The sequence below is a fragment of the Oryctolagus cuniculus genome, chromosome 18, assembly GCF_964237555.1.
Source record: "Oryctolagus cuniculus chromosome 18, mOryCun1.1, whole genome shotgun sequence".
Lineage (NCBI taxonomy): Eukaryota > Metazoa > Chordata > Mammalia > Lagomorpha > Leporidae > Oryctolagus > Oryctolagus cuniculus.
The window spans coordinates 2,457,701-2,480,538 of NC_091449.1; the positions used below are offsets into that span (position 1 = coordinate 2,457,701).

At 51.1% G+C, this 22,838-nt stretch overlaps 1 protein-coding gene across 1 annotated transcript in view; it reads right to left on the bottom strand.

Moving 5' to 3' along the window:
• Positions 1 to 5,828: 5,828 nt before the first annotated feature.
• The window catches only part of LOC100345548 (zinc finger protein 470), a 108,116-nt gene continuing 91,106 nt past the window's right edge, over positions 5,829 to 22,838 (bottom strand). Inside the window, exons 4-6 of the mRNA XM_070063423.1 lie at positions 13,804 to 14,062; positions 11,365 to 11,441; positions 5,829 to 7,643 (exon numbers count right to left, since the gene is read on the bottom strand). Of these exons, the coding sequence (XP_069919524.1) occupies positions 7,533 to 7,643; positions 11,365 to 11,441; positions 13,804 to 14,062 (447 nt within the window). The 3' untranslated portion in view covers positions 5,829 to 7,532. The remainder of the gene's footprint in view (positions 7,644 to 11,364; positions 11,442 to 13,803; positions 14,063 to 22,838) is intronic.

Consider the following 22,838-nt stretch of genomic DNA (forward strand, 5'->3'; position numbering starts at 1 on the left):
GAAACTCCAATTCTATTGTCCACGGAGCTAGTCCCTGCATCTGCCCTCAATAACACACACACCACATATCATACACACACACACTCACACACACTCACACACATCACACACACACATGCACACACTCACACATTCACGAGGGGATGCACTGGTTCCCACAGGACTTGAACAACACAGAGAGAGTGTGGTAGGGGCCCAAGCACTTGAGCCATCTTCCACTGCTTTTTCCTAGGCCTTTAGCAGGGAGCTGGATCAAAAGTGGAGCAGCCGGGACACGAACCAGTGCCCATATGGGACGCTGGTGTCACAGCGCCTGTACCCATTACACCACAACACCGGCCTGGAACGATTTTCCGCATACACTCTAGTACAGGCACCATATGTGCAACCATCAGGACAATCGAGTTCAGGAACCCCCTCACTGGCCTGAATGCAAACTCCTGTTGGTAGTGAGGACCCGTGTCACCCCCTGCTATTAATCTGCTCTCTGTCCCTAGGGATTTCTTGCCTGCAAAGGGAAGCTCACGCACTGGGCCTTCTGCGTCCGGCCTCTTGGCTCCTCTCTTTGCAGGAGCAATGCTGCAGTGTGGGGATATACCACGCACGCTTCATTCTGTCCTCTGTCAGTGGACAGAGCTTGTCTGGGCTGTTTTGAATGTCCCGCTACCTTGCATAATGCTGCTAGCAGCACACACACACTCCGTTGCTTTAGTAGCAGTTTCAACAAATTGTGGGTCTTCACTCCAAGAAGTGGAATTGCTGGGTCGCACAGCGTTCCCCTGCCTATCCTTTTGAGGGAACGCCAAGCCCTGCTCCACACAGGCTGCACCGGCGACATCCCCGGCTTTCCCCATGTCCTCACCACCGGCACATTATTTCCCTTGCTCTCTGGTGTTATGGTTAGGGTTCACCCTTCTCACTTGGGGCCATGCAGCCCCAGACGCACCACTAACCGCACACCAACCACGGTGTAGCCCGAGCTATTCTCTCTTCCTGGACCGGCTTCCCACTTCTCCTCCCTGACGCCCCTCCCCCAGGGTACTTCCGAGCCCCGACGTCAGGAGGGACCCCTCACTCGCAGCTCTTCTCACTGCTGTTCACACGGTAACCGCCCTTCACGAATCTTCCCCAGGCCTGCCCCTTCCTGTGCAGAGCGGGCAGTCACAAGCTGCCCTGAGTTCAAAGCCAGCTTCCCAGGCCCACAGGGCAGCACGCTGGCGGGGCTGTCGGCATCCTTGGTGATCACTCTCGCTTGCCAATCAGCACGTGCGTCCAGGACACATCCGCTGCCTGGGGACGGGGCAGCCTCGGGCTCTCCCACGCTGACGTCTTCTGACGAGCAGTCAGAATGGACTTCCTGGGCCTTTGGGTTGAGGATGCTGGCAGGGCCTGGAGCAAATTCCCGTTATTCGTGGTAATAATCACCTTATTTCAGGGCACTGAAGGGTTTGAACAACGCTGGTTTGCTTTGTGAGTGGTGCAGGAGCGCCACCTAGTGACCCCAGCTCACACAGCAAATGTGACACACACATGCCGTACACCCACCCACAGTCCCTCAGCCCTTTCAGACTTACTTTATTTGGCTGTAATCATTCTTTTTTTTTTTTTTTTTTTTTTTTTAACCCAAGACCCCTTGCCTGTGTGCAAGGTCAGAAGGAAGAGCTCTGGGGTGCTGTGGTGCAGTGGGCTAAGCCTCCGCCTGCAATGCTGGCCTCCCAAATGGGTGCTGGTTTGTATCCTGGCTGCTCCACTTCTGATCCAGCTCTCTGCTACAGGCTGGGAAAGCAGTAGAAGGTGGTCCAGTGCCCGGAAGAAGCCCCCACCTGTGTCTGCACCAGTGTCTTTCTGCAGGAGGCCCTGTTCTTTCTCCAGCAGACGCCAGCTGGACCCACTGAGGCAGCCACAGCCTGAGTGACAGGGACAGGACGTGATGCTTCCAAGACATTGGGGCAGGTACTGCGTGCTATGCCCGTGCTGGGGACCCTAATGGACCACCTTGGGCCTGAAGGGCTGCCTGTGGAGGGGGCACCCAAACTGAAACTGGTCTGGTTTGGCTTCCACTGCTGCATACAGGGCCCTGCCTGTACCCTCTGGTTCTGGGGCTGGAAGTACAAAGCACGGGTGCCAGCTGGTCAGGTTCTGGGTGGGGCCTCCTCCTGGGGCAGACGGCTGGCTGCTCCCTGCGTCCTCACACGGCAGAGAGGGCAGGCCCTCTGTCTTTCCTTAGAAGGACACCAATCCCATCATAAGGCCAGCCCTGAGGGTCGGTGCTGTGGCTTAGCAGGTAAAGCTGCCGCCTGCAGTGCCGGCATCCCATTTGGACACTGGTTCAAGTCCTGACTGCTCCACTTCTGATCCAGCTCTCTGCTATGGCCTGGGAAGGCAGAGAAGACAGCTCAAATCCTTGGGCCCCTGCACCCATGTGGGAGAGAGACCCGGAGGAAGCTCCTGGCTCCTGGCTTCAGATCAGCACAGCTCTGACCATTGCCGCCAATTGGGGAGTGAACTAGTGGATGGAAGACCTCTCTCTCTCTCTCTCTCTCTCTCTCTCTCTGCCTCTCTGTAACTCTGCCTTTCAAATAAATAAACAAATCTTTAAAAAAAAAAAATAAAAAGGCCAGCCCTCGTGGCTTCCTCATCACCTCCCAAAGACTCCTCTCCTCTCCTCTCCTCTCCTCTCCTCTCCTCTCCTCTCCTCTCCTCTCCTCTCCTCTCCTCTCCTCTCCTCTCCTGACACGAGCACCTGGAAGTGTGAGATGTCAACATGAACTTTGGGGGTGGGAGGGGAAGATCCTGTCCACAGCACCAGGTACAAGGCTGTATTTAGCGCTGAGAGGTTCCTGTTTTCTGAACTTGTGTCCCCAGGAGGCCCAGGGCAGTGTCTGCAGCCACCTGCGAGGGTCATAGCAGAGGGGTTACTGGAGTCCAGTGTGTGGAAGCTGGGGTGCCGCCCAGCATCTCCCCAGGCACAGGAAGGGCCCCTGCAGAGGATTGTCCCACCCCAAGTCTGTCATCATCGGGGAGCCCGGGCCAGCAGATGAGTGTCTGATTTATTTTCTTTCAGACGCAGACACTGGTTGAGATCCAAGCAGCAGCTCCAGGCGCAGGGACGCCAGGGTTCTTGAGCCTCACCCCACAGCCATCCCAGGTGGGAGGACCCCGGAAGCAGGAGGCCGGATTCCAGGATCCCCAGGAAAACCGTCAGAAGTGGGAAGACCCTGCAGGGGACAGGGTCCAGGACAACCACGAGAACCGTGTCAGGACAGGCTGCAGCCCAAGCCTTCACAGGCATCACGCGCCCGATGCAGCACCCGCAAGTCCACCCCAGGGCACTCGTCCAGAACCACCTGGTGCACACTGGGGAGCAGCTCTCCAGGTGTGGTGAGTGCGGGGCCGCCTTCAGCCAGGGCCCCTCCCAGACGCTGCCCCAGCGCATGCACACAGGAGGACAAGCGGCCCTAACTCCTGCCACCAATGCAGCAAGGCCTTGAGCCACCGCTCCCTGTCCACGCCGGAGCCCTCAAGGGAGGCGAAGCCTGCCCACAGTGGTGGCCTTGCGCAGCCTGGCCAGACCTGCAGGAGAAGTGGAGCTCAGAGCTCGGGGGCCTCTTACAGGCCGGGCACTCCCGAGGTCGCACGGGCTGGGAGAGGGCTTGAGACCGCTGGAACGGCCTTCAATGGGACGGGCCTGAACTCAGGTGCAGGAATCCGTGGGAGGAGGGCTCCAGGCCTAGCGGCTTAGCAGAGATGGAGAGGTGGGGTGAGGGGAGAAGCGCTCCGAATCCCTTCTGCAGAAGAGAGGAGAGCTCTGAGCTTGGCGACTGCAGACAGAGCTGGGCCCCTGCAGAAGCTATCAAAAATGTTCCCGGATTTTTGAAATGTAAGGACTGACAATGATAAGGGGAACGGGGGTTGGTATTTGGGGCCAGCGCTGCCGCCTAGCAGGTGAAGCTGCCGCCTGCAGTGCTGGCGTCCCATATGGGCACCGGTTCGAGTCCTGCCTGCTCCACTTCCGATCCAGCTCTCTGCTGTGGCCTGGGAAAGCAGTAGAAGATGGCCCAAGTGCTTGGGCCTCTGTGCCCGCGTGGAAGACCCAGAAGAAGCTCCTGGCTTCGGACTGGCACAGCTCTGGCCGTTGCGGCCATCTGGGGAGTGAACCAGCAGACGGAAGACCTCTCTCTCTCTCTCTGTCTGTCTTTGCCTCTCTGTAACTCTGCCTTTCAAATAAATAAATAAATAAATAAATATTTTTTAAAAATAGGTTGGTATTCGAGGAGCCCGCCACACACAAGACACTGAGGCCGCCCCCTGGTGGCAACGTACAGGCGCCCCCATCAACCCCCTACCCTCCCTGCAGCCTTCAGAGTTGCAAGCCCCCGGCCACAGGTTCCTCCGTAGGCTTCCAGACCTGTCAATCTCCCCCTGCGACATGCTCCCCAGGTATTGATACCAGCCTGGGTCCACGGGGGTGGGTGGGAGGGGCCGCAGCTCCACTGTGCCCTCCTACTGATCCACTCGGTGGAGGCCTCTGGCGGGAGAACGCTGCCATGAACTCCACCCCTGTCGGGCTGGTACAAGCTGTGAAGACCAGGAGAGCGTGACCCATGCAAGCAGGAGCTGCGGTCGGAGGAGCCCTCTGGGGAGGGGGCTCCAGGGCCCCGGAGTGTCTGCAGGAGCAGCATCCAGGCAGTGGGAACAGCCAGGGCTGAGGTCCCGGGGCAAGCGCTCTGTGGGCACTTTCCAGTCTGGCTGGGAGGGGGGGAGCAAGAGAAAGAGAGATGGGCGGAGGGGCCCATGCAAGCCAGATGGGCCCAGATGGCCATGTGGGAGGGGTTTCAGTGGTTTCATAGGACTTGTCTGGCTGTGAGGGGCACCACGGAACTCAGGGGCTTCTGTGGACACTCACATCCTCTGTGGAATGAGGTCCCAGTTAGGCCGCGGAGCCCACACTAGTGCCCATTGCTAAGCTGACTTCAGTTACTATCACAATCATCTCAACGTCCCACAGAACCGATTCAGCCCCGGGGCGCTGTCTGAGCTGAGCTGATCACCGCGCCCTTGGCTGAGCTGGTCACTGTGCCCTTGGCCCCAACGTGAAGTCCTCGGACACCTGAGATGTCTCTGCACTCGCCCCCCTGCTCTGCCCCTGCCCACTACCTGGGTGGCTGCGTTCCTGCCCCCAGGGGCTCTGCCCCTGAATTCAAGACTCCTGCCCCAGGGCAGAGCAGGGGTGGGTAATTCGAGGCCTGTGAGGAGAATCTGCGGAGTCCCGGCTTTGACATGCGGAAGGAGTGGTCCTGAGTCTGGAGGCAGCCATCGCTGCAATCATTGGGGAAAAAGAGGGGTCACCCACAAAAGCGGCTTCATCTGGGCGATCAGCAAAGAGAAACAGCCCCAGTGACAACTGTGGGACCCTGGGGTGAGCTACACCTGAAGCCAATGCCATCCCAAACTTTGGTGTGGCAGGAACGCCAATAATTAGCCTTTTTCCTCAAACGCCTGAGCAGATCTGTTACAGCTAATAATCACAATAGATCTAAGGGTCAAGGCCCATGTTTCTTCTTTTTGAGGATTAGTTACTTGTGGATGGATGGAATCAACAAGCCTGGCAGATGCCTGGAGGGAGAATTTCACACTTCTCCTTGCTAATCCCTCTGGCAAACTCAGGATAGGCCACTGGGGGTCGTGTTGAACAAAATAACACAAGGGGGGATTAACAGTTTGCACACATGCACGCGCGCGCGCACACACACACACACACAAATTTGAAAATAGCATGTCAGTATCAGCCCATATTAGAAAAGGTAAAATTTAAGGCAAAGGGTTAAATTGGTTCAAGAGAATCATATTGTATTTGACAAAGGATCCAAAATCAGGCTTTAACTAACATTTATTGAGTGCATAGGATATTCCTGGAACTGTGCTTGGTGTTGTGCATATATTATTGAATTGAAAAAGACACAACAATGCTGCAATTGTCTGCATCAAGTTACACAGCTATTGGATACACAAAGGAAAGATTATAAAAATATGTGGGAAGACAGGATCGTCAGAATAGATTTTTACATAACCTTATTAATTTTTGACAGATGAGTAGGCCAAAATTAACACAGGAGTCTGAACAATATATTTGAGAGACCGGATTAATGAACACATATGCAAAGTTTTGAGTTCTATAGACAGAGAATGCATATCCATCTTAAGTGCTTATGGAATAGTTGCAAAATTGGACATGTTCTAGGCCATGGTAAAAGCTTTTTAAAAGGTTTTGAAGCAGATATATCATAGGCCACAATCTCTGTTCACAGTGCAGTAAAACAAGAAAATAGAATTATTAAAAAAAAATAAACCAAATGACCGAGTTTCTAAGCACTCTTTAGAAACACAACAAAAGAGCAACATAAACAAGGACATGAATTATCAAGCTTCAAGATGTGGCCAAGGCTATATCCAGAAGTACTTTTATGTTAATAGGGATGCTATTATAGCAAATATCAAGAGAACATAAGTTTTCAGCTTAAAAACTGAGACAATGAACCAAAGTAATCAATATAATACATATTATTGGAAACAACAACAAATAAGAGAAATCATAACAGATGTAAATAAATCCCAATAGTAGTTACTCGGAAAAACAATAGTAAACTAAATAAACCTTTGGGGGAAAATCTAATAGTGGGCAAAGCACAAACAGCAGTGGGAAGAGAAAGGAGATAGAACAAAATAAAAAGAAAGATGTTGGTTAATTATACATAACGTGAGCAATTTAGGTAATAATCTGAAAAACTCCATGGAATGAAGAATTCTCATGAGATTAAAAGAACATTGTAGCTACCAAAATGAATTCAAAAATAAAGAAGTATTACTGAAATGATGATATGGGGGAAACTGAGAAAGCTGCCCACTAATTCACTAAAACTTCCCCTCCATGGCTCTAGGACTGAACTACATTACTGGTGAATTCTCTTAAAATGCCAAGGAATTGACACTTCTCAAGCTTTGTAACTACTCAAAAGCATAGAAAATGGTAAGTCCTTCTATGACGTAAGCTTAACCATGCTACCAAAACTTCACAAAGATAGCACCAATCTCACACATGAAGATAGAGGAAAGGACTACATAAAATATCAAGAAGTAGAATTCAGAATATGAAAAGACTGGTGCACCATGGTCCTAAGAATGCAGAGATGGTTTGATACGAGGAAATCTATCAGATTTCACTCCGCCTAAACTGCACACTTTTTTCACCTTCCCTAAAGTGAGGAGGCATCTTCCAGTTGGTGATATCTTGCAAGTAATTAGCATTTTTCTTTCTCAGTGGTTACAAAAGAGTATGTATTGCAATCAATGATGTCTTCATTTCAAAGGAATACAGTAACACAAAACCTCACACCAAAAAGTTTTAAAAAATTATCACAATGGATATTTGAAAGGCATAAGATGAATACTCAAGACCCATTCCTGATTTTTAAACAGGCTACTTCCTCACCATGACAGCGGGCATCCATTCCAAACAATTGCCACCATTGTCGTTAAACGTAGAGCATCATGGGCATTCCCGTTAGAACCAAGAACAAGAAGAGCACGCACACTATCAAGACTATCGTCGTCTGCTGTGGGGACTTCGACCACTCAACAAAGCCCTGAAACAGAAGAAAGCGAATAATTACTGAGAAGGAAGGGGCCCTCGCTATTATTTGCAGGAAAAGCAGGAGTATATGATTGGAACGAAATGCCTTACCATCAGAAAAGCTGTTTGGATTCAAAACTACACAACAGGGTCACTAGACCCAAGATACATACACAAAAGTTAATGACACACCTTTGCTTTGTCAGGGGAAATCTCAGAAGAGTGGGATGAAAAGTTTTAAATGTCATTGGTGTATAAAGCACCACAGTTTCTAAATATCACGTGTTTTGCAATGCTCTCCCTCAAGACAGATACTTTTATGTGCCTATTTCCTGACCCAACACCCCTTTGGAATTCCTAGTTGTCTCATGGTCCACTTGCCAGTTCCATTTAGATAGCTAGTGGACATCTTGAACACATTCCAAACAAACACCCTTTTGAAAAGTGCCCCTCTCAAAATGAATGAATGAATGAATGAATGAATTAAAATGGGCTCCTTGTATAGTTTTCCCAGGCACATTACTACCCAGGGCTCCCTGGGCCTCCATCGCTGACTTCTCCCTCTCCCTCTCCCTCTCCCTCCCTCTCCCTCTCCCTCTCCCTCTCCCTCTCCCTCTCCCTCTCCCTCTCCCTCTCCCTCTCCCTCTCCCTCTCCCTCTCCCTCTCTCTCTCCCTCTCTCTCTCTCCACCTACATCCAAGCCATCAGCAAGTGCTGTTGGCTTCACCTTCAAAGCTGACCACTTCCATCCCCTTCGTTACCGCCACCCTGGTCAAGGCCTCCATCCTCCCTCTCACACTCTGGCTCCAGACTCCTGCGTCCTATCCCGATGCTCCCATGGACGAGAGAATTCCTTCTGAAGTGGAGATGAGACACCACTCCGCGCCCTGTTCTGTGCTCTGTTAACGTTGCATCAATGACCTGTGCCGGGTGAATGAGGGAAGGCTGCCACTCGGGCCTCTTGCAAGCAGCACATCTAAAACTGATGTCTTTCTTATTTCCAAACTTCCCCTTGATTGCTGTTAAGGATGTAATGTGTCCTCCAGAAATTCGATGTCCAAAGGCATAGACTAATGGTATTTGGAGGCGGGGCCTTTAGGAGATCATGAGGATTAGATGAGATAATGAGGGCGGAGCTATGTAAGAAGAAGGAGAGGCCTGAGCTTGCTCCAGCTGGCCACATGGTGCCCCTGCCTTGTTGCCAGGCAGCTAGAAGAGCCTCCCGAGATGCCAACACGTTGGTACTGGACTTCCTAGAGCTGTGAGCTAAATAAACGTGTGTATTCTTTATAAGTTATCCAGTTTGCCATGTTCAAGTACAGCCAGAGGAAATGGACTAAGCCTATCTCCTGTTATGGATGCCAGCACCTCTGTACGCCCTGTCCCCGAGTCAGCAAGCCCAGGTGCCCTCACCAATATGTGCACAGATCCAGAAGTCATTGAGCCCACCGGGTCCACATCTCCTGAGTCCCACTTCCACCACCCAGTCTACTACCGTCGTTCCCGCACAGCCTGGTTCTGCCCTGGCTATGTCTCCTGCTCACTGGAGCAAGACACTGAACTCCCTGCCTCGGCATCCTTATCTGTAGGGGAGAAACCACATTAACTGCTTCACAGGACTCCCGAGCTAATCACAAGAGTGAACGAGTGTTGAGTTGACAAATGGGTTAGTAATGCGACACATGGAAGACAGTATCAAGCTTACGGTACACACAGTAAGCAGCAACACTTATCGGTGTTGTTCCCACCCGTTTCTTCTACTGGAGGTTCCTGCCTGGCTCCTGTTGCCCCCATTGCCTTCAATCCACCTTTCTTCCACAGGGGCTGTCAGAGTGATTTCTCTACATCCTCAAATCCCTTCCATGGCCCCCCACTACCTGGATGCCTACAAAACACAGCCAGCACCCCTGGTGTGGACGGGGCAGTGAGGGGGATGCTGCTAACATACAGATCTGACTCGATGCTCCTCTGCCCCGGACTCTGCTTTGGCTCCCACCCCCTTGGAACAAAAGCCAGAGTTCGGTTATGGCTCTCAGGATCCTGGGTCCCCACCACACCACCTCCATGCCCTCACCCCCTGTGGCCCCCTCCCACTCTCTTCCGGACACACGGACCCCCTCCTGCTGTTCCTCAAATCTTCCAGGCATGCTCCTACCTCAGGGCCCCTCTGCCTAGAGCCAGCTCCCCCTGGATACTGGCTGGTCTCACTCCCTCATCCCTTCAGGGACCTCCCTGGACATCTTAGAATAGCAGCTCCCAACCTTGACCTCATACACCCAACTCCCATCCTTGCTCTATCTTTCTCCAGAGCACTTATCCCCATTTGGCATAAGTCATATTTTGCTTATTGTCTGTGACGCCAGTGAAGGCAGGGATTGCCCCATTCATGGTGGCGCCTTCCATGCATTGAACCTTGCTCGTTGCATAGTAGGCACTCAGTAAGTAGATGTGGGATGAATGAATGATCTCATCCCAGCAGGAATTTCGCCCACATCTCCCACCGCTCTGCCTTCACCTCCGGTGTCTCCTATGGGTGCCTTGTCATACTGTGGCCCTGGCCTCTGCATGTGCTGTGCCCTCAGCCCTGGAGGAGGAAGACGTGCTTCTCCTCTCTGGGATACCTCCTACTGTGCAGAATTAACATCTTCTTCTGAGCCTTCTCACCGTGGCCAGCACTCACTTCTGTGCTGATCTAACTTGTTACCCAGTTTGCCTTCCCTCTGTGACCTGAGTCAACAAATCCGTTTTCTGAACTGAGCCAGTCCAAGCTGGATTTTTGATGTGTGATTGAGATAAGGGGCCCTTGTATACTACCAATAATAATTATGTGACTTTCTCATATGTAAAATAAATGTGTAAATAAAATAACTACTGTCATTATTTCACATACCAGCATCTTATGTCCCCAAGAGAAAACATTAGATTTTTGGGTGAAAGAAATAAACCTGATAATTACATTCATGGAATAATCCACTCATTGCTAATGGATTAAACCCTGCTAGGTGTCTAGTAGATGAATAGATGGCTGGATGGATAGTGAAAGGATCAGTGAACGCATTGGTAGATGGATTAATGAATGAATGGGTGGATGGACAGAGGTGAGTGAGTGGATGCATAGTAATATGGATGGATAAGCAGTACTGTGGCCACCAGCTAGTTGGTAAATGAGTAGGTGAGTGTATAAGAAGATGGGTAGATACAGGGATGAACTGAATGGAGGATTGATAGAATATGGATGAAAGGATGGACAAGTATGTATAGAGATAACTGGATACACAGATGGATGGAATGTGTATATGGATACACAGGTGAAGAAAGGTTGGGACTATGAATTAGTAGGCAGATGAATTGTTGGTGGATATTTTGAGAGGTGGATGAGCAGATCGATGGTTGGGATGAATGGGTAGAAGGGGGAGTGAGTGAAGGGGGGATTGATGGATGGATCCGTGGATAGATGAGGTACACGGATGGATGGACTGATGGATGGACTGATGGATGGATGGATGGATGGGTGGGTTCAGGGGTGAAGACTTGGAGGGTATGTGTGGTAGAGTTATACCGACCACGTGGAGACCCTCCACCCTGTGTTTGAACGCCATAAGAATATGCTCTATTTCCACGGGAGATTGCTTGGCACTTCTGTGGGGCAGGTAAATTCCAAGCTGAGGAAGGACATGTGATGTCCACTGAGACCTGCACTTTGGTGCAAGGAGAGCGCTGCCCCTCACAAAGTACCTGGGAGTCCTCTGAGTCATCGTCGTCCTCTACAGAGCTCCACTCGTGGGAAAGCCCGGTGTCTGGGGAAGACAGGTCTGGGCGGGGACAGGAGTGGAAGAGAATGGAGCTGAGAGTCAGTGATCATGTTCTCCCCACTGGCATCCTCCCCCTTCTCTGCTAAAGTCCTAAAATGTACATGCACACACATGCGTGCACATACGCACACACATGAACACACACACACAATATGACCCATGTGGTTCAGGTGGAACCAAGAGCATGTGAGACCTGAATTCTGATCCCATTTCTATCACTAAGTGCCCAGAACTACTTGAATGTCTTAATCTGAGTCACCTTAGCCTTCACTCTGTCACCTGTCCAATGGAAACAGGAGCAAGAACTGGGGGAAGGAGCAGAAGCAAAAGCGATAGAAGCAAGCCAGGCTAATAGGGCTTCCGCAGATTCCACGAGAGCAGCTGCCGGTGGAGAAATGTCCCCACCGTGGGAACCGCAGCACCATCTCACTCCTGGCTGGAGAGCACCACAAGTCAGGTCAAAGGCTGCCATTTCCCACTATTCCCGGACTCCAGCCCCTGGCGGAACTCCAGACCTCATCCTCACTACCAGACCTGACCTCTGTGGTCCGCCTCTCCTTTTCTGAGCCACCCATGCCTGAGGGAAAGTCCTGGGGACAGCGTCGTGGCACAGCAGGTTAAATGCAGCCTGCGATGCTGGCGTATGGCAGCACCAGTTTCAGGCCTACCTGTTTAGTTTCCAGTCCAGCTTCCTACTAATGCACCTGGGAAAGCAGCAGATGGTGCCCCACATGTTTGGGCCTCTCCCATTCATGTAGAAGACCCAAACGGAGTTCCAGGCTCCTGGCTTCAACATGGCACAGCCCTGGCCTTTGGAAGTCATTTGGGGAGTGAACCAGTGGATGGAAGATCTTTCTCTATATGTCTCCCCACAGACCAGTACATGGTCATTCAAATAAATAATTTTTTTTAAAAAGAAGATGGTCCCCACAGGTTCAGCCTTTTCCAGTGTATCTTTCAAGCATTCACATCTCAGCAAATGGCACCACCTCTTGTCCACACCCAGATTCTTCCCTGATATCTTTCTTGGTTCCCTTCCCCCACATCCATTAGCAAAACCTGATCCCTCCTCCCCCCAAACGCCTCCCCAATCACTCCACTTGTGCCACCTCTCTCCTGGGGAAGTGCAGAAGTCTAATTGACCTCCCACTGCCCACTCTCGACCTCCTGACCCTACAATCCATGCTAACGTGCACGTAGAGGCAGGGTTTCTGAGCCCTGGGACAAGTGACATTTGGCAGGGGGTCTGTACTGTACATCCCAGGATGCTTAGCAGCTGCATTGCTGACTTCTGTCCACTGGATGGCAGCAGCACTCCCTTTGTTAGGATAACTCAAACTCTCCCAACACTGCCCCAACACTGGGGCAGGTGGGTGGGATTTAAAATTGCTCCCAGCTGAGAACTGTTAAGAGGAATTGTTTTGAAGTAAATAGAAAGGAGACAATTTAACCTTCCAGTTGTTCCCAATCCTTCATCTTGCCGTGGTCTACTGATCTCTCTCTCTGCTTCATTCACCAAAGCTTCACTGGTGCTCCTCATAGCCCTCTCCACGTGTAGCTCTGGCTGCCCACAGTGGACTGCTCCTCACGGCCCTCTCCTCCTCGCAATCACCCTAGAGTCATGCGCCATGCTCCACCTCGTTTTGGTGTCTGGATAGCGCCATTACCTTCCTCTTCACTTCCCAACTCCTTGTCTGCTTTCTCTGCTAAAATCTGAGCCCTACCAGGGCTACCTTGTTTCCTGCCAGGTTCTGGGTCCCTAGTACATTGCCTGGCACACAACAGGTGCTTCCAGTGGGTTTCTGTACCAGGCGGCCCCCAACTTGCTCATTTCTCCCCATTCTACACTCTCAGGTAGCCCCTCCCTCACTGAGTATGGGCTTGATCACATGGCTCATTCTGACCAACAGCCTGTGCATAGCTGAACTGTCACTATGGCCTTAAACCGTGCAGTGAATGGGAGTGCTCCCCCTCTTGCCCTTCTTGAGACACCTACAAGCACCCTCAAGTAAAGCTGGGCTAGCCTGCTGGAGTCAGACAGGCTACTGTCTGTGCCTTCTGGGTATGCATGGGCAAGACCACCTGAGCTTAACCAGGTGCCTGCTGGTTCTCTGTAAAGGCAGCAGGAGAAATCTGCTCTCGGCCAGGTCAGATGGCCAATCCACAGAGTCGTGAGCTCATGCACGATGGTTGCTTCAAGTCACCAAGTTTCAGAATGACTTGTTATGCAGCGAAGCTGGCCAACGCCGTACTTTAAACACCTGTTGAATGAGTGCGTGAAGGATGAATATCCAGTCTTTCCCTAGGCTCGGTCAAGACCTTCCTTACTCACTCACCCCCAGGAGACCCCCTACCCCCTCACCTTTCTCATCACCATCGCAGCTGGAGGTCCCGACCTCCACAGCCTCCCAGTCCTGGGTGACGGTGGAATGGGCTGCCTTCTCCCAGGCCCTGCTCTCCCAAGGCAGCAGAGACTTGGCCCTCTCTGGTTCCAGCAGCCCCCGTGTCTGCTCAGGCCTGAGACTCTGCATGTCTCTGCGAGGAGGTGGAGCTTCCACAACAGGCTCCTTCTTCTCCCGTCTGAGGGTCCTGTCTGGTTCTGCAGGCACAGGATTCAAAACCTGAGGATGGAAAGACATTTAGTCATTCAATGAACAGTTAGCGTGTAACAGTTGGGCACTCTGAGTGTCCAGAAACACAGCACTGATCAAAATGAAGATCCCTGCCCTTGTGGGGTTTATGTTTTAATGGAAAGAAAAAGAGAGAACAAACTACACAGAAGGCCAAGTGGCATTGACATGTTCTAGAGACACATGAAGTGGGACAAATAATGAGTGCTGTATGGGGGAGTGCACGCATGCACACACACACATGCGCACATTCAACCCACAACCCACAGCACAGAGCCAGGAGTTCAGATGGGGGGGGTGCCTCCCCCTAAAATCCATGTTATGGTTCAGATGCGTTTTGTTCCTCCAAGGGTTCACTTGTTGGAGGGTTGGGCTGCAGTGTGGTGATGTGAAGTGGATATGGAACCTTTAAGAGGTGGGGCCTAGAGAGAAATTATTAGGCCATTGGGAACACTGGCCTCAGAAGGGATTAAGATTAAGGAGGTTATCATGGGACCCTGGAGAGTCTCCTCTCTTCCCCACCCCCCTGCCTCACTCAGTTGCTAAGAAAGAGTGAATTTTGCCCCTGTCTTCCAGTTTCCTCTCACAGGTGGTCTTGCCATGATGCTATGCACCATGTGACACAGCCAAGGGGCCCTCACCAGGGGCCAGACAGGGTCCACCCATCTGAGTCTTAGCATCTAAAACTGAGCTAAGTAAATCTCTTCTCTTACAAAGCACTTTGTTATAGTAGCAGAGAACAGACCACTGCCACCCCTCTGGCTACAGAGCAGAACCCTAGCCTCCCCACACCCAAGCCCCTGCAGCCCTAATTGTCCCCTTCACTGCCACAAAAATTCACCCACCAGGTAGAGGTTAGACGTTTACATTTAAATGAAATATCGTCTATCTGGCCAAACTCAAATCAGTAGCTGGGTTTCAAGATCTTAACTAAACAATAATGACTTAATGAGGTTGTAACCTCTGCCTGAAGACTCAAAAGCTGAGAGTTTGCTCTTGTCTGAACATTGCACATACCACCAGTTGAGCATTTATAAGCCACTGACTGCCCTTGGGAATAGTAGCTTTTGAAAACAGAAAATAATTTCTCTTAGAAAGAAGAAAAAAAGCTTGAATACGCTTTTTCTTCTTTGCTTAGATTTTTGCAAATAGAAATTGTTCTGTACTTTAAAACCACAGGGCAGATATTCTAGATTCAAAGAAAAGTTAGCAATTTAACAACCAAAACCATACGGGACCATATGTGGACTCATATTTAAAAATGAATAGTATTCCATTGTATGAATAATTATCTCTCCATTGTCTTGTTGATAGACGTCTATCTGGGATGTTGAGGTTTCTGTTGTGTATATGAGTATGTTGACTATGAATATTACAGTGTCGCTATTGTGAATCCAGGAGAGTCCAACACCCGCGTGCAAGTGTTTGTGTGGATATGGCTCTCACTGCTCTTGGGGAAGGCCCGGAGTAGAATCACTGCATCCCAGGGGCTGTGCATGCCCAGCTTCAGTGGATGATGCCAACAGATGCTCCCACAAGCACACATGAGTCGGTCACTTCCAAAATCTATCTCCATGAATCTCAAAGGGAAATGTGTCACCACTGTTATAAAGGAACAACCAGTTTCACGTTTCTTGAGGGCAACCACAAGAGTGAACACAGGGAAACTGAACCCGCGTCCACAGCTGCTGGCTGATGCGTGGCCTACTTGAGCCTTACGTTGCTCTTCCCATGCTATAATGGAGACTCGGTGGAGCTACGCCAAAGGCTTTACTAGTGCTGTCCTGGCCAAAACAAGAAGGATCAGAGGGGGCTGAAGAGGGGAGGTTTCTCTCCCTGGGATTCAGTTTATCTATTATTTAGCCTCATTGTGTGGAATTAAAAGATATGTTTATTTTGGTGTAAAAAGATTTTGAGGGGTGCATGTTGTGGAGCCGTGGGTTAAGCTTCCTTATCCGAGTGCTGGTGCAAGTCCTAGCTGCTCCGCTTCCAATCCAGCTTCCTGCTAATGTGCCTGGGAAGGTAGCAGGTGATGGCCCAAGGACTTGGGCACCTGCCACCCCCACAGGAGCCTCAGATGGAGCTCCAGGCTCTGGCTTTGGCCTGACCTAGCCCTGGCCTTTGCACACATTTGGGGAGTGAACTAGAGGATGGAAGATCTCTTTCTCTCTCTCTCTCTCTCTCTCTCTCTCTCTCTGTATGTATATGTGTGTCTCTGTCTCTATTGCTTTGCCTTTCAGAGAAACAAATAAACTTTTTAAAAATATGCTAAAATACAAAATTTTAAAAACAATGTCAAAATTCATGCACACAAGAGGTCTCCAAAAAATTTCAAGAAAACATGTGTTATATAATAGCTGTGCATGGATATACACTGAGTGCAAACAAAGACAAAGGAATACACACACGGTTCTACTGGTATCAAAAAGCCCTGAGCAGGTGGGATGGATCAACGTTGACGTAGGTCAGTAGGGTGGGAGACTTGAGAAGGGTGTGGGGAACCTTCCAGGGTTGCTGGAATGTTCTACCTCTCAACACCAGTGGTGCTCATCCAGTGAGCATCTTTGTACAAAGCCATTGAGCTCTGGCTTCACTGAACTGCAGAATTCCCGCACATTATTCTCTTTTTTTTAAGATTCACAAAGAAGAGAAAAACAAAATGCATGTTTGCATTTCATGTAACATTATTTGCAGCTTGCTGTGTGTGTGTTGCAGTAAATGTGTGAAAATAAATGTTGGCTTTGGGAATTGCATCCTGTATATACCTCACTGCATTTTTTAAACCTGATTCTGGGACCGGCACTGTGGCATAGTGGGTAAAACTGCTGCCTTCAGTGCCAGCATTCCATATGGGCACCAGTTTGAGTCCTGGATGCTCCACTTCAGATCCAGCTCTCAGCTGTGGCCTGCGAAAGCAGTGGAAGATGACCCAAGTCCTTGGGCCCCTGCACCGTGTGGGAGACCCGGAAGAAGTTCCTGGCTCCTGGCTTCAGATCAGCACAGGTCCAGTCATTTTGGCCAATTGGGGAGTGAACCAGTGGATGTAAGGCCTTTCTCTCTCTCTCTCTCCCCTTCTTTCTCTCTCTGTGTAACTCTGACTTTCAAATAAATAAATAAATCTTTTTAAAAAAATAAGTAAACCTGGTTCTGCTGCATCATCGGCAGCCCTGTGGAGTATATTATAAAGCCCAACTTAAAAGAGCCCTTGAAGGCAGTATATGAGTTTTCTATGAGTGCTATTAAAAATTATCATGAATTCAACAGCTTAAGACAATGTAAGTTTATTTTCTCACAGGTCTTTAGAAGTCTGGGTGTATACTATAATGAAACAGCTGAGGCAGGTTAACTTTATGAAGAAAAGGGGTTCATGTAGCTCACAGTTTTGGAGGCTGAATGCCCAAACAACTTAGCTCTGGAAAGGGCCCCAGCCCCACAGTGGGTGGCAGGAGTGCTGGGGGAGCAAGAAATCACACCACAAAACTGGAAGCCAGGAGGCCAGGACCGTGGCACAGTGGGTTAAGCAGGTGCCTGCAATGCCAGCATTCCATATGAGCGTCAGCTTGGGTCCTGGCTGCTCCACTTCTGCTCCAGCCCCCTGATAATGTACCTGGGAAGAAAGCAGAAGATGGCCCAAGTACTTGGGGCCCTACCCTCCTTGTAGGAGACCTGGATGGAGTTTTTGGCTCCTGGCTTCAGCCTGGTCCAGACCTGGCCATTGGGGCCAATTAGAGAGTAAACCAGGAAATGAAAAAAAAAACTCTCTTTTTTTCTCTCTCTCCCTTTTCCCCTCCCCTCCCCCTCTTCTCTTCTCTCCTTCTCTATATGTAAGTCTATCTTTCAAATAAAATAAGCAAATCATTTTTAAAAATTTTAAAAATACAGGAAACCAAGGAGCAGCTCAGGGCTCAGTCTTGCACTCCTAGCAACCTGCTCTGGAACGGGCTTAAGCCCTTTCCTGAGTGACAGAAGTGCCCCTCAAAGGGTCCACCACCTTCCACTCTGCCACCCTGGGGACCAAGACTCCAACACATGGACACTCAAATCACACCCAACCCATCACACTGCCATAAAACAGAGACCTAGCCAGGACTGAATTCCTTCTGGAGGCTGCAGAGAATTCATTCTCATCTCTTTTCCAGCTTCTGAAAGCCACCTGCATTGCTCCTTCCCCAACACCCTGAGCCAACAAGGGCTAGGTGAATCCTTTACTGCCTCTCTCACTCTGCTCTTCTGCACCCCTCTTACACTTTTAAGAACCCTTGCAGCGACCCTGGGCCCTTCGGGGTAACCCAGAATCAACTCCCCATCACCAAGTGGGTGGACTGAAAAGCTTAATCTTACCTGCAATCTTGTTGTTTAAAATGTTTATTTATTTTCTCCTACTGGAAGGAGAGGGAGAGAGAGAGAGAGAATGAATCACTCTTCCATCTGCTGGTTCAGTCTGGAAATACCTGCAACAGCCAGGGCTGGATCACGCCAAAGCCAGGAGCCAGGAGCTCCAGCCAGGTCTCCCACGGCGGGGACCTGAGCACTTGAGCTGTCCTCCCTCGCTGCCTCCCTGAGCAGTAGCAGGAAGCTGCATCAGAATCCAAGCAGCCAGGACTTGAACCAGCATTCCAATATGGGGTACAGGCCTCCTCAGCAGCAGCCTAACCCACGGGGCCTCAATGCTCACGTCTCAGCTGCAGTCTCAATTCTGTATGAAGTGATCAAACATAGTCACAGGCCCTGGGAGTCAGGACACTGGCATATTTGGGGAATCACTATTCTGCCTATCACAGGTATTAGAATAAAAACAAAAGAGAGAAAAACAGGAGAGGTGATTTTAAGGAGAAATCAGTAGGCAAGTGTTAGTACAGGTGTTGTTAGAGTGAGCAAAAATATTCATGAAGGTGGAGAGAGATGGGCCGGTGTTAAAATGCAGGGCTGGCACTGTGGCACAGTGGGCTAAAGCCCCAGCCTGCAGTGCCGGCATCCCATATGGGCGCCAGTTTGAGTCCTAGCTATTCCCCTTCTGATCCAGCTCTCTGCTATGGCCTGGGAAAGCAGTAGAAGATGAAGTCCTTGGGTCCCTGCACCCGTGTGGGAAGCCTGAAAGAAGCTCTGGCTCCTGGCTTCGAATCAACTCAGCTCTGACTGTTCTGGTCATTTGGGGAGTGAACCAGCGGAATGGAAGAACTCTCTCTCTCCCTCTGGCTCTACCTCTCTCTGTAACTCTTTCAAATAAATAAAATAATTCTTTAAAAATAAATAAATAAAATAAAATGCAAACAAATGGCACCAGCAGCAGGGTGGTTTAACAAGGCAGGGAGGTGACTGCATAGGCATGAATTTCAGCTCTGCCACACACTTGCTGGGTGACCTGGGGCAGGTCACTTGAGCCTCATTGAGGATCAGTTTGCTCATCTTTGAAATGGGCACTTTCTGCACAGGGGTGCTGTGAGCTTTCTGCAGGGACAGAACGCGATTTCAAACACAGTGTAAGCGCTCAGTGAAGGCACCGGCTCCACAGGTGCTCCACGGCTGAGCTTACGCACCACCTCCGCGGGGCTCTGTGAATATTTGCCACCCACAGGAACTTGACTAGACACACATTTCCCCAGCCATTTCTCAGCCAGAACTTTGTGCCAGAACTGTGCTCTCCCTGGGGGGGAGCAGACACAACGAAACAGAGCAGCAGGTCCAGCGCTTCAGCAGACAGAAGCCTCAGAAGAAAGGATTGGAACTCATTCACAGGGGGACTGCAGATGGCACAAACGAGATAGGTTTTAAAACAAATGAACAGGGGCTGGCGCTGTGGTGTAGCAGGTAGGGCTGCTGCCTGCAGTGCCGGCATCCCATATGGACAACGGTTCAAGTCCCGGCTGCTCCACTTCCCATCCAGCTCTCTGCTATGGCCTGGGAAAGCAGTAGAAGATGGCCCAAGTCCTTGGGCCCCTGCATCTGCGTGGGTAGACCTGGAAGAAGTTCCTGGCTCCTGGCTTTGGATCTACCCAGCTCCAGCTATTGTGGTCATCTGGGGAATGAACCAGCAGATGGAAGACTCTCTCTCTCTCTCTTCCTCTCCTTCTCTCTGTATAACTCTGACTTTCAAGTAAATAAATAAATCTTTAAAAAGAATGAAAAAACAAAAACAACTCTCTGTCTGGCTTTTACTTTCTAAGAGTGAAGATGAAATAAGGTTTCACAGAAATGCTTCTCAGTTCTAAGTACAACCTGAGCAAATGGCCACTGTTGTATGATGTGGGGAGAGACAGTAGGGGGTGGGAGGTTGTGGCAAAAGAGGGAAGGGGAGCTGTGCCTGAAGAAGCCACCCCAGTCAGCCCAGGCAATGTTTGCTGAGCGACCACATGGGAACAATGTCTTCTCTCTGCTGGTTTCTCAAGAGAACACTGGATATCTGCATTTTCAAATGGCATCTTCTGTGTTTTAAAACGTCAATAATTCTTAAGGCGTTGAAAGGGATGTCGCTCTGTGAAGGTCCTGGGGCTGGGAAGAAGCCTGTGGCTGCCCCTTTGCAACCTCACTGTGGGTCCGGGAGTACTGGAAGGGAGGAGAGGGGGCTTCCAGCATAGAGGCTGTTTTTTTTTTTATTTGTTTGTTTTCAAGAAATATATATATGTGTGTGTGTGTGTGTGTGTGTGTGTGTATATATACATATATATGGGAAAGAATGTGAGAGTACACCAGGGAGTACCGTTCTGTTTATCACTTTGTTATGTCTTTCATACGGGACAACTAATCGTGGGTTTAGGTTGGGAGAAGACATGTGATGGGAGTAAAGGCAGGTATGCAGGAGACAGGAACTGCAAGGTCAAGGTCAGAAGAAACGGGATCCTCAGGCGATTGATGGGGGGAGGAAGGGAGAGGACCCGGAGTATGGGGTAGGAGGGGCCTTGACACCTGGCTGCCTGAGCGCTCTTGCGAAACCGCAAACAGGTTATCCCTGAGCAGAAAACATGGGGACGCAGCGACCAGAGCGCCTCTGCCACCAACCATAGTAGTAAGAGCAGCACTTGCAGCCGCTGTTTCCTGGAGCGCTCGCTCCTCTGTGCCCGCGCTGCTGAGTCTTCCTAACTGACATAGTCCTCCGTCCCAAATACTGCTAGGGTTCCGCTTTCCAGATCCCGCGCGGATCCCTCAACAAAGCCACACAGCCCTGAACAGGGGCGGGGACTCTACGCGCCTGAGATCTCAGATGCTGCACTCCCAGCCGCTGCAGGATGGCACACACGTGCCCAGACAGACACACAACGCACACGCGCAGGTGCACGCGCGGGCAGGTACGCGGGGGCCCGGCGAGACAAGCGCGCTCAGAGTCCTTCGGGTTTTGCTCAGACGCACAGATGCGCACTCCATGCTGCGTCCCGTCTCCCCTCCCTGCGCCAAGGCTGAAATTCACCTGTCACCCACCGGCCAGGGGGTAGACCACGGCTTGCGGAGAAAAGCGCCCAACCAGGCAGACCCCTCCAGCCCGCTCCCAGCAGGTGGGCTTGGAGACTGTCGCTCCCCAGACCCCCAACCCTGGGGCAGCTCTGCCCCCGCCCTCGTCCGCACACACGCCCACATATCTCTCTTGCGCATGTCTCCGGATCACCGCCCGCGCCCCGAGCCCCTTTTCCCGCCCCTTCCCGCCCTCGGGGGGGTCCCTCGAAGGACTCACCCTCCCCAACCAGACCCGTCCGGGCACTGCAGAGCCGGCGCCGCACCGACCGCGGCTGCGCAGACGCGGAGCCTGCCTGTGGGAGGCGGGGGTGGGAAGTGGGGCGAACCCGGGAGGGGAGGGCGGGCGGCCTTCGCCTCTCCTTCTCCTCTGGAAGAGCCTGCACCCGAACCAAGTGGCGAGGGAGAGCGAAGATGCGGCGTAGACCCGGTGCCCGCCGCGGGTGTGCGGGGAGCAGGGGCGTGGTGCTGTGCAGGTCCCGCCAAATGGGCTGAACCGTCCACTCCCTGCCACGTCCGACGGCCCCTGCTGCAGACGCCTGCTCAGGCCTACAGCTTTGCGCGCGCGCCCCTTTGTGATTCGGAGGTGGCGAGGTGGGGAGGGCAGAGGCGGGGGCGGGGGCGTGGCGCCCGGGGATCCGCCTGGCGCCCCAGAGGCTAGTTTTGCTATTTGCTACTAGGGCGCTTAGGGGTGATCCTGAACGTGTCCGTGCCTCAGTTTGCCATTCTGCTAAGTGGGCGTTATTATGACTGTCGCCTCCCAGGATTGCTGCTAAGGTAGGAGACAAATATTCCGTGCACAGGTTTAGCTGCCGTCGTTATCCTCTTCGCTATTCAAATTTTACGATGTGCAAGGACAGCCAAGTTGAGACCACAGGGGGCGGGGCGGAGACGGGTCCCTTGCTCACCGTACTTTCATTCAATGTTTCTAGGGAGGTAGCACAAAGTTGTCTTTGTTGCCCAGATTTAATTTCTCTCCTGCGAAGTAGCTGTGTGTCGCCTGTTACTCTGTTTGCTCCCGGGGCGCTTTCTTACTGATGTGTTGGCATTCTTCCCGTTTTGAGTATATTAATCCGTTGCCTGTTACCCCATGCAAGCCTAGCACCTACTTCCGGCTGCTGGCTGATCTGTTCACCTTGTTCATACTGCGTCTAAGGTTTTGAATTTTTACAACAAGCCAAGATTTGTATTTGTTATGTTTTTGGCTTTTGGGGTCTTACTCTGCTCACGTAAACACACTCTCCTGTCTGATCTCACACTTCACAGTCTTGTTTTACATGCTTGCTTCCTTGAACCTTCCAAATGTGTTGGATGCTGTGAGGTA